At 50.9% G+C, this 11,128-nt stretch overlaps 3 protein-coding genes across 3 annotated transcripts in view; 2 read left to right on the forward strand and 1 right to left on the reverse strand.

The window, feature by feature from the left end:
* The window catches only part of LOC103800630 (arf-GAP with dual PH domain-containing protein 1-like), an 8,241-nt gene extending 7,832 nt beyond the window's left edge, over positions 1–409 (forward strand). The window contains exons 10-11 of the mRNA XM_009073012.1: positions 1–223; positions 312–409. The exon at positions 1–223 is cut by the window's left edge and continues 9 nt beyond it. Of these exons, the coding sequence (XP_009071260.1) occupies positions 1–223; positions 312–340 (252 nt within the window). The 3' untranslated portion in view covers positions 341–409. The remainder of the gene's footprint in view (positions 224–311) is intronic.
* Positions 410–3,523: 3,114 nt separating this feature from the next.
* On the forward strand, positions 3,524–4,825 carry LOC103800633 (urotensin-2 receptor-like). Its single transcript, XM_009073014.1, is given in 3 exon segments — positions 3,524–3,960; positions 4,161–4,502; positions 4,504–4,825. Coding segments are annotated over 3 exon segments (1,101 nt in total).
* A 2,387-nt stretch (positions 4,826–7,212) lies between these two features.
* On the reverse strand, positions 7,213–10,850 carry LOC103800632 (beta-galactoside-binding lectin). Its single transcript, XM_009073013.1, has 4 exons — positions 10,799–10,850; positions 9,155–9,234; positions 7,812–7,983; positions 7,213–7,425 (listed from the first exon to the last, which is right to left on the reverse strand). Exons 1-4 carry the CDS (start codon positions 10,805–10,807, stop codon positions 7,282–7,284), a joined length of 405 nt encoding a protein of 134 aa, XP_009071261.1. The 5' UTR covers positions 10,808–10,850; the 3' UTR covers positions 7,213–7,281.
* Between the last annotated feature and the right edge of the window lie 278 nt (positions 10,851–11,128).

Here is an 11,128-nt window from a genome sequence, read left to right on the forward strand (position 1 = left end):
GCTAAGGGTGAGGTATTTGTGGGCAGCAGAGAGAATGGATATAGTGTCCAGAAGGGACTGCCTTCAGGGACACAGGGCAACTTCTCTTGGCACTATGGCATCACCATTGTCACCCCCGACCGGGAATACCTCTTCACCTGTGAGACAGAGACTGACCAGCTGGAGTGGATCGCAGCCTTCACTAGTGTCATCAACCAGGCCATGACACCACAGGAATATGCAAGTAAGTGCTTGGATGCTGTTCCTTCCCCTTCTGCCACTCCAGTTCAGGGTATTGCCCTAATTCACCACCTATTTTTCCTTCACTACAGTCGAAGCCTACTTCAAGTTTAAATCCTAGGAAGATATGCAGGAACCTTGCTATGACTCGACTCTCCCTGGTCCTGTTGGGTGGCTGTCAGGAGAGGAGAGGAGATCGACATCAGAGAAACACAGTGCTCTTGAAGCACCCTTTGAAGCACTTTTGCCCCCTAAGAATGTCCACTTTGTTTTGAGGGCCCAATTAAGCTGCTTCCTTTCAAGTGGAAGACTTTGTGAATCTGAATCCTCAGTACAACCTGTCCCTGTTAAATTGCTGTGATCTGACTGGATGATGGCAGGTCTTGCCTGTCAACTGGGCCTTGAAAACTTTGGCACTTACTGTGTTGGACATGGGACCTAGCATCATTTCTGCATGAAACTGCAGACAACCACCTACCTTATGCAAGAAAACAGCTGCCTGGCTGGAGCCAGGCACCCCAGTGGATTGCAGGGGCTGCTGGACTAAGACAGCCTAAGAAATGTCATCTCTGCTGGTGACAGAGATGTGAAACATCTAGATATTTGATCAGTTAAGAGCTATAGTTGAGAAAGGTCACTTAAAAGATGTAACTCAACAGCCAAATGTGAAGCCTGTTTTGTCCTGTCGTGTATGGGCTTGAAATCTTCTTCAGACCACATTTGTGTACAGACCTTCCCCTGATTGCTGCAGAGAAGATTAAGAGATTGTCTCAAAAATAATGTGTGGGTATGTGGATAGTATGTGTGTGTGTGTGTGTGTGTGTGTGTGTGTGTGTGTAATAAAAAGTGATGGGAGGCAAAATACTGCCCTAGGGAACATACTGTGAGGGATATTCATGTCAAACTTGAGCCTCTAGTCAAACCAATGGAGAGAGGTTGAGTCCTGCAGAGAGCAGCTATAAAGCCTGTATAGAGTTCAGAGTCTGCTGCCTCTACTAGAGCCTAGGGATTGATGTCTGAATACAGTAACACATGGATCTCTGCTCCTTCATTCTCTGTATGTCAAAGGCCTGGCACTTTCATTCTGATCTATACATTCCATTTATTTATCTTGTATATCACATGTACATATTTTTTTATGCAGTAGTATAACAGGGAAAGTCTCTATGTTCATGTCCTTCTAGTAACAGTTAGCCCAAACCCCTAAATCAACCCATGATTCATGTCTTAAAGCTCATCTCTTAAAGCTCTCCTGGGAGAGCTCTGTTTCATGTGCTGGAAGGATCAGCTGAGTTCTGCTGGTGACTGTAGTATCTGATGTGTTTGCAGTTTTATACAGGCAGTGTGAGAGTAGATATCTCCTGTGTCAAGGAGAGATAACTGGAATTAATGAGATAACCATTATTTTAATTAGCTCAGAAAGAAATTAATAAAAAAATCCCATTGTCATTTATTTTAACTTCCTAAACTAGCTCACCTGCCAACTGCTAAGGTATGAGGTAGTTTCTTGGAGAGAAAGCACAGACAATCAGAGCAAAGAGCCACTGCTATTCATTGTATTTCCTGAGGCATGTGGACTGTGAATATTCCCATCAGAGCCAAATGGGCAATGTCACAGTTCCCTTCTGCTTCTCTGGGGACCTCTCTCTGTGCTGAAACCACCACAATCTGTTGGGAGCATCAGCTTCCTGGATAAGAAGCAGCATCACTCATCCTGCTGCCGTGGGGCAATGGAAATATCCACCTGAGAGTGTATTTTGCAGTTTGCTGATCTCTCCCAGTTTGGAGCATGACTTCCCTAAAAACTGAAGGGCATTGCACAGTGAGGAGACTACTGCTGGGATGCTGAGGTATCGCTGCTGGAGATGAGCAGAGGCATTTGACTCAGCCACAACAAGCTAATACACTGAAGATGCAAAAGAGTCTGGCTGAAGTGGCCTGAAAACCCCTGAGAACTAACAGCAGAGCACATTTGTTGTGGTACATGTGTATTTGCTCTGCAAATTCTCCCCCACTGTGTCTTCCCTGAGACAACAAGGCTTGGATGTGGGCAAGGAATAGAACTGGGCATCAGCGTCATGCGATGATGTCCCACCAGAAGGCTATGTTACCTACCTAATGGGCTTCTGCTCCCTGCTCTGAGGTGAGGCAGCAGGTCCCAGAGCCTCGAGGGGAGGAGGGAGAAAGCTTAAATAAGGAGAGTGGTCTTTGTGGAGAGGCAGGAAAGACTGGGGCCAAAATATCCAGCCCTTTGAGTCTGTAGGCACTTGCTGCTGACTGGAGGGCAAAGGTGAAACAGGGCCAGGACAGAAAATGTGAGATGCCCTACCATCTGGTGCGCCTGCTTGCAAACTGGGGACTACATCCGTTGTCTACATCTCAAAGGACCCTGATGTCCTTGGGAGGGAGTGGGGGACAGGCTGTCTCAGCCAGGCTTGGCTAAGGGCCAAGGAGAAATGTGTGGCTGCTCTGCCGATTGCACTTCCAGCGCTGGCTCTTGTTTCCCTTCTAAAGCCACACCATGATGCCTTTCCCTGTACTTGCCACATTATGGAATCTTGTCTTTCAGTTACCTCCTCTCTCAAATGAGAACAACTGTGCAAGGGGGAATGGGAAAAAGAAAGGGAAACAAGAACAAGAAGGAGGGAGCAGAAGAAAGGTGCAGGAAGATACAGGGGAAGAAAACATATCTGCAAGAACCAGGATGGGACTGGCAGAGCTCCTCAGCTAGTGGTTAAAAGATCAGTCTAAATTGGGACTGTGTTCACACCTGTGTGTGAAGCTGTGAGTCAGACACATTCCTCCATGCACTGGTCAAGGCAACTCTCAGGGGGTTGGTTCAGGAGGGCAGAGCCCACCTCTTCAGAGTCTGTCTGAGCTGAGAAGGCACAGACTTGGGAGCAGAAATCCACTTGTTCACCAAGTCTGCTGATTTCCGTGGGCCCAGCAAATGCTGGAGAAGCAACGAAGGAGCTGGTGAAGAGTCACATCCTCCTGGCTGGCAGAGATTATTTTGCATCTATTGGTCTTAAAGGAGAGGGCAATGTCCCTTTCTTGGCCCTTTGATGGTTAAGGAAAACAACCGGACAGAACTCGTGATGTACAAGATCAGCATAACGGACTGGGCGGCTGGAGGTGAGGAATAGACTTCTCTGGAGCACACTATGTCTGATGAACTCTCACCAGTCTTCCCTTGGCTGCTTTGCTGTTAAGGTTAGACGTGTCTCATACAGCAAGGGGAGAAGGCAGGGGGAAGGAACAGGTCTCTGAGAGCTCCATTTGTTCTTGCTCACCTTACTCAAAAATGTCATACAACTCTTCCTTCATCAGCCCAAGGCCTGGAGAGGATCCCCAAGGTGGCAGTTTCTTGGAGGAAAGCAGTGGTGAGAGTGATGACAGTAGTGTCCTGGGAGGGGACAGCCCGGTCACAGGGCCGCTGGGCACAGTGCTGCTGGTCATGTGCCTCACTGGGATGGTAGGGAACATCTACACGGTGGTGGTGGCCTCTGGCAGGGTGTCAGGCTACTCAGTGGGCTCCTTGGGGGTCTATGTGATCAACCTTGCCCTGGCTGACCTCCTGTACCTCTCCACCATCCCCTTTGTGGTTTGCACCTACTTTGCTCGTGACTGGTTCTTTGGGGATGTGGGGTGCAGGGTTTTACTCAGCCTGGACCTCCTCACCATGCATGCCAGCATCTTCCTCCTGACCGCCATGAGCCTGGAGAGGATGAGCCTGGAGAGGTACTGGGCAGTGGCCAGGCCACTGCGGGCCAGACGGGCTGGCAGTGCTTGTCGCAAACTGGTCAGTGCCATCGTCTGGCTCCTCTCGTTCCTGCTCACGGCCCCCATGATGGTGCTGACCCAGCTGCGGGAGGGGGACGGCCCCTACAAACGCATCTGCGTCCCCACCTGGACACCAGCAGCTTTCCGGCTCTACAGAGGTACTGGGCAGTGGCCAGGCCACTGCGGGCCAGACGGGCTGGCAGTGCTTGTCGCAAACTGGTCAGTGCCATCGTCTGGCTCCTCTCGTTCCTGCTCACGGCCCCCATGATGGTGCTGACCCAGCTGCGGGAGGGGGACGGCCCCTACAAACGCATCTGCGTCCCCACCTGGACACCAGCAGCTTTCCGGCTCTACCTGACAGTGCTCTTCACCACCAGCATCCTGGTACCTGGTGTGGTGCTGGGCATCACCTACAGCCGCCTGGCCTGGGCGTACCGGTCCTCAGCCTGCCGCCTGGGGCTGATGGTGCCTGGCCGGGCACCTTCTCGGCGGCTCTTCTCCAGCTATCGTGGTGACCTACTGGGCTTGCTTTCTCCCCTTCTGGGCTTGGCAGCTGGCTGGGCTGTACCAGGGTGAGGGGCTGGGCATTGGCCCCACTGCCCAAGCCTACCTCAACTTTGGTGTCACCTGCCTGGCCTATGGCAACAGCTGTGTCAACCCTTTCCTCTACACCCTGCTTGCCAGCAACTACCGCCGACGCCCTGGCTGCAGTGCCATGGGCATGGCACGGCTTACACCACCCTCTCAGCAGGCTGTGGGAAGCCACAGCATCCCCCTGGCTGTCAGGGAGCTGTCGGGGTCTGCGGAGGAGAGCAAGGGGTGAGCGGTGCCCCAGGTTGGGAACATCTCCCCGCTGGGAGTCAGATTAAGAAATAAAAAGGCATCACCTTTTGTGTCAACGTGCAGTATCTTCCATCATCGTTGTTGCAGTGCCTTCCCCATTGCATGGCCCTGAACACTCTGCTCAGCTGAGGGGGCAGGACACTTATCTTGGGAATCCTGACTCCATCCTCAGGTCCTTCAGCCCTCACATAGCCTCTGCCTTGCACAAGGCTGGGAGTGGGTGGAAGGGAGCAGTCAGCTTCGATACGACTAAATTATATGGCTGAGGAGCACTTGCCACCCCTCACCTCCTCGCTAGCAACGGGCCAAGCCATAACAAAGTCAGGACAACAGTGAGTCATAGATTTCACGGGAGCTGTGAGTCACTTTGAGAAGCAGCCACGCTAGCAAGAGTCCTGACTGAGGTTCATACTCCTGTGATAAAGCTACCGCTCAGCTTTCTTCACTCACCCTCCACAAAAAAATCTTTGAAGAGTCTTTCTAAAGAAAGACTGCCAAGTACAGTTAAGAGGCATTGTGAGATTTCGCTGAAGCACAGCTCAAGGAGGTCAGCACATTTGCTTATCTTTCAAGATCAGCCCAGCAGAGGAAGCTGCAAGGAGAGAGCTCCACTCCGTGTCCATCACCACAGCTCATGGAGGGGGCCCTCACCAGCACCATGGCCCTGCTGTGGTTGAGGAAATAGCCAACTCTCTGGCCTACCAAATGTACCCTAGTCTGCCAGACTACGTCACCACCACTGTGCAGACTCTTGCCTTGAGGCCATCTAGCCTAGCATAGCTCACTTCCATATGGCTAAACTCTCTTCTGATCCCCAGAAAGGATGGCCTCATCCGTATCACCCCATGGGAAGAGTCTCCAAGCTATGCTGCCCCCAGCCTATGCACAGGGTGGGAGTATTAGATGTCATGTTTACTATTTTAGATGCAGCCCTAAACAGTGTGATGTGACCATCCAGAGCAGGCTGGCTTTGGCCCACACAGGACTTCAAGAGAGATCCAGCTACAGAGCCTCAAATTGCTTGTACACCCCAAGTATTCCTGCCTCTCATCTCAGTTCTCATCTTGAGCCCTTATCTCTCTCTTCTCCTCAGCCCCACAAGTGCTAGCAGCCCAGCCTCCCTCTGCGTGTGTACCTAGGACACAGGACTCAGCAGAGCCTCATGAATTATGGAGTAAGAACAGGAGGTGCTACTGATGTAGGAGAAAGTTCCCATTCTCCAGCTGCTCTGCAACTGCTTAATGGGAAGAATCAGCCCAGTCAGGCCTGCAGGGAGTCCTGCAGGACATTATGTTGTTAGTGCTTTGTTGCTCATGGCCAAGCGTGGAAGTGGGGACCCTAAGATCGAGTCCTTCCATCCCAGACTACCTGGTGACTGCTGTGCACTGTGGAAAGGGCAGAACCCACCTTTTCTATGCCCATCAGGCACAGCATGACCAACAGCAGTAGTTGTTGCTGCCAAGATAGCATTAGACTAGGAGAGCCCCCAAGGCAGCTGTGCAGTAACATCAAACATGCCTCATCATCTCAGACTCCTCAGAGTCTTGCCTCAGTTTAGACTGAGAAGTGCTCAGGCTCATTTGGGCTAGTACGAGTGAAGGGGTAACAAAAGCATAGTGCATACATCCTCATTAGCATCCCACACCCCAACTGGGCATTGCTACCTCTCCCAGCTCTGGATGGACCAGGGAAAGCACACAGGGCAGAATAAAACCAGACACCTCCAGGTTACTGCCCTCAAGTGACATAGCACAACACTAGTTGTGCTTCTACAGTTTTTGGAAGAAAGAATTTGGATGAGGAGCCCTCTACATGCTCTGCCACACCCAGCAACGCAACCTCTTCTACTGCTGTCCCCATGCAGCAACAAGGGGTACCAAGATGACCTAGGAAAGCTGTGTCAAGAGTAGGACCAACCTCTACAGAGGGGAGCAGCCAAAGCTGTCACAACTGAGGACTTTCCCCTCGCTCCATCCCTGCTAGATTTATCTAGCACTACAGCTTAATGCTGTCTGATGCCAGCCAGGAATGCTTAGTTTAGGAAGAGAGATTTAATCAACCTGGTCTTCTCAGGCAGGGTAAGGTGTCAGTCTAGACCTCACAAGTGGATGACTTTGCCTAAAAGGCCCTTTCACTGTCCCATCTAGTCAAAACTAGCCCCAATGTTTCCTTCTGAGACTCTCCTTGGATTTTTTTATCTTCTCTCTTTCCAGGCTTTTAACCCTCATCCTCTATACACAACTTTTAATGGCCAAGGCTGGCACAGCTGAATCCACTTATAGTACTCAAGCAAAGTTGTCTACCCTCATCCACCCACTCCTCCAGCAAGGTCCCCAACCTTGGATGTGCAGTATGAAACAGATCAGATTTTGAGACCAAAACTTATTTATTGATCGTTTTTTTTCCATATCTTCGAGATGGAGGTGTCAGAGGAAGTTATTCCCAGCTGAGGGACTGGAGTGTGAAGTCTCCATGTGTATCGAAGTAGTCAAAGACAGAGAGACCAAGCCGGTTAGGGAACGTGAACTGGTGGCCTGGCAGATGGACTGTCACATCATTTTGGTTGACACCGAAAGTGATCTGCAAGACAAATAAAAAAGTCAGAGAGAGTTCCTGCCAAGACACTCTCAAGCCCCTCCCCTCTGCAGCATTGCTGTGCCACCCTCTACTTCTCAGGGGGAACACACTCAGCAGCATAACCTGTTCTTTAGCAGCAGGAGTGTTATTCTGGTCCGCCAAGAGATGCCTATTCCCTGCTTCATTCAATAGTAACATCCCTTTGAGCCAGATGGAACTTGCACATTTGATCCCTTGCCTTCATCACTGCTCAGAGCCCTGAGTGGTGGCTATGGCCAAGCAGGAGATGCCAGCTACCTCCTGTCCAGACTGCCCTGAGACAGCCAGACACCCTGCTCCCTTCACCAGAGCGTGGAGAGAGTGAGCGAGTCTGTGTATATATGCCTCACCTCTGCTGTGCCCCCTTTCTGGAAAGGGAAGACAGTCTCCCTGTGCTCTGCACCCCACTCTTCCACCTTCTTTGAGTTGCACACAATGGTGTTCACATCACCATGAGCATCAAAACGGGGGTTGAAGTGAAGCCCGAGCAGGGTAGCGTCCTTCCCCAGATTCATCACAAAGCTGCAGAGAAAAAACCCACATCAACATTGCTAGAAAAATAAATCAATACTATGGTACCATGTTTCTCATTACCATGAACACCTCTGGGTCTGTTGCTTCAAGCCCAGTGGAGGGTAACCTTAGAGAAACCCTTTGCTAAATTGCACAGCTACCCTAAGAAGATGGTGCTGTGTTACTAAAGGGTACTCTCCTTTCCTGGGAGGATAGACCTGTGGGAGAGACACTGCTTGGTTTCCTCAAGGCTTTTAACAAGAGAAAGGTTCAGGATGCAGAGCCCCAAACAGAAAGTTATCTTGCACCCAAACCAGTTCCCAAGGAGTCAGTTGCTTTCCTTTCAGCCCCAAACAGCTGGTGCTGCATCCTGCCTGACAGGCACTGCCTTCTCCCCGTCCTGCAGGCAGCTGAAATAATTACCATGTCATTCGCTATCCCAAAGTATCTGCAACAGCAGTGGGAGGAAGCTTCCTAGCCCAGTGTCCACCTTGCCTCCAGGCCTCTTACTCAGATGAGGAGAGAGAAGGCATATTATTTCACAAGAGAAAGCCTGGGAGACTTCACTCCAACAGCATCAAACTTCAAAGGCACTGGGAAGAGCTAGGACATGTTTCCTGGAACACCGTTATTGCTGGCACAGCAGCTACAGGGTCCACCTCGCCTGCCAAGGGGCCCCACCAGCCACAGACCTGCACTAGGGCTGGGGGCTGCTGCAGAGGTTTTACTGGGCCACCCTGATTCCTGCACATTTAGAGGTACGTTTCCACTTAAGCTCACCTGCCTGCTCACCACCTTTCCTCCTTCCTTCCCACCAGCACATGAGAGGCAGCTCCACTGGGGCACCATAATTGTGTCCCTGCTCCTGGACCTTCTTTGTATAGGGGAAAGAATGTGGCTGAGCAGATGGTCTTAACCCCAATCTCAGTATAGATGCAGCTTCCATTTCCTTTACTCTGCATTAGAGAGGATGTGGTCACTGCCAGTCCGTGCAGCTGGAGCTCCACATCTGCTTTGGCTTAGCCCTTTGGCAGTACTGTGTCTGCAATGTGCATTAGGTGGTGACTCACTGGTAAGCACTGTTGGTGTTAACCCCTTCTCTCCTACACAAGGGACAGACTCCTTTTGTCCCCCACCAGCAGAAGACAGCTCAGGGTGGTGTCAGCACAGCACAGCTTACCTCTTGGCATTTGGAGCAATTTTCCCCTTGACAGTGAGGCGTTGGCCAGGCTTGAGACCCAAGTTGGTGCACACTGGTCCCTGGGGAACATGAAGGCAGATTCATTAGCTCAATACCTGCTGGCTTACTTGTTCTGACTTGGCAGCTCTCCCTGCTGCCTTGCAAGACCTGTGCATTGCTTTGGACCCATGGAGACACAGGGAAGCTCCCTTCCCCTAGGGCATTGCACCAGGGACATCCCAGAGAAGTTTCCCCAATCACATGGGACATGTGCCTGATTTCCCAACCTTTCTCCAGCTGCTCTGATCAACATATCTGTATTTTACAGCAGTGAAGTGTAAGCACCTGCATGCTCTCATCACACCCACCCCATCCCAAACACACCCGTGTGCCTTGTGGCTCTTGCATCGTCCCACACAAGTCTGGTTGGAATGGATGGCAGGAATGGAGCTTCCACTCCCTTCCTCTAGCTTGTGTTTGAACTTCAAGCCTTATCCAGGTCCAAGGGCTCAGACAGCTCCCAATGGCTTGTTTAGGGTGTTCTCTTTTTTTTTGTAGGCTCAACCTTTGCAAGAACATTCTTCTGCTCCATGTACACACCGTCCCCCACCTTCTCTCTAGAAGCATTAAAATACCCTGGCAAACCCACATGTCCTCATTTTCTATCACAGCAGAAGCAAGACTCCAAGAATACTAGAAGTCTTTTCCCATCCCACTTTAATAAACAAGCTGGCACTTGGGACAATCCCTGCTTAATCACTCTCCATATAATGAAAGATAAATTAATCAAAGAAATACAATCACTCTTCCGACACAGCATCTCCCCAGCAGTCACAGAATGGTTGGGGGTGGACAGAACCTTGGAGATAAAGTCCAACACCCCTGCTAAGGCAGGTTCACCTAGAGCAGGTTGCACAAGGTCGTGTCCAGGTGGATTTTGAATATCTCTACAGTGGGAGACTCCATCACCTCTCTCTGGGCAGTCTGGTCCTGTGCTCTGTCACCCTCACAGTGCAGAATTTTTTTCCTCATACTCAGATATAACTCCCTGTGTTTCAGTTCGTGCCTGTTTCCCCCGCTCCCTGTTGCTGGGCACGTCTGAAATGAGTGTGGCCCCATTCTCTTGACACCTGCTCTTAAGATATTTGAGCATAGTCCTTGACATTCACAGAACACTTCCATAAAGCACATTCCTTCCAAGAGGAGAATAACAATTCAGTGACTCATGAAAACTTCAGCCAGGAAACAAGCAGCAAGACTGCCCAGAGAAGATGCTCAGACAGAAAGGAAGATCACTGCAGCTGCTTTCCCAGAGCAGAGCTGCTGCAAAACAGGTTACCCCAGCTTAGAACCCAGCCCAGTAAGGACCCCCCCACCACATACCTCCCAAAAGGGATCCTGCAGGAAAAAAAGAACCACTCCTGCCGGAACATGAAATAGCAGCCACCCCTCTGTAGTGGATGCAGCAGGGATCATTCTTTCCCAGGAAGGCACCCAGCTCTAGCAGACCCTCTGACACAGGGGCTGATGAGCAGGTGGAGGAGGACAGTGCAAGAACCCTCTCACCAAGCCAAGACACTCCTCTCAGTCCCTCTAATGAAGCACCACATCCAGCAAAGCTGCCCCATCCCTTTCTCTACTCACGCAAGACATAGTGCTGCTCTGCAGGTTAATGCTCCTCTCAGCCAAGGTACAACGGTGCCAGGCAAGCTGCTCTTACAGCCCCACCCTTGCCCTTAAATAGATGGAGAACTGAGTTGTCCCAGCCCTTCTCCATCCCATACACCAATGGAAAGGGTAGCAGAGGTTGTTTTGGAGGGGGAGGAAGGGTTTGTCATGCAGAGTTGCTCCTCCCACCCTAACCCAGCCTCTCCAGGATGCTGAAGACAGCCCTTCCAAGAAGGCTGTGGGCCACTCCAGGAGGAGATCCAGCTGTGTGTGGTCATGAATCCAATGGAAAATAGTTTTACAATG

The sequence above is a fragment of the Acanthisitta chloris genome, unplaced genomic scaffold, assembly GCF_000695815.1.
Source record: "Acanthisitta chloris isolate BGI_N310 unplaced genomic scaffold, ASM69581v1 scaffold7334, whole genome shotgun sequence".
Lineage (NCBI taxonomy): Eukaryota > Metazoa > Chordata > Aves > Passeriformes > Acanthisittidae > Acanthisitta > Acanthisitta chloris.

What these genes read in the sequence shown, in the direction of transcription:
- LOC103800632 (XM_009073013.1), bottom strand. An exon ending in ATTGCTCCAAATGCCAAGAG is followed by an intron (nt 7,984 to 9,154) that starts GTAAGCTGTGCT and finishes TTTTCTCTGCAG; the next exon opens with CTTTGTGATGAATCTGGGGA. An exon ending in AGAAAGGGGGCACAGCAGAG is followed by an intron (nt 7,426 to 7,811) that starts GTGAGGCATATA and finishes TTTGTCTTGCAG; the next exon opens with ATCACTTTCGGTGTCAACCA.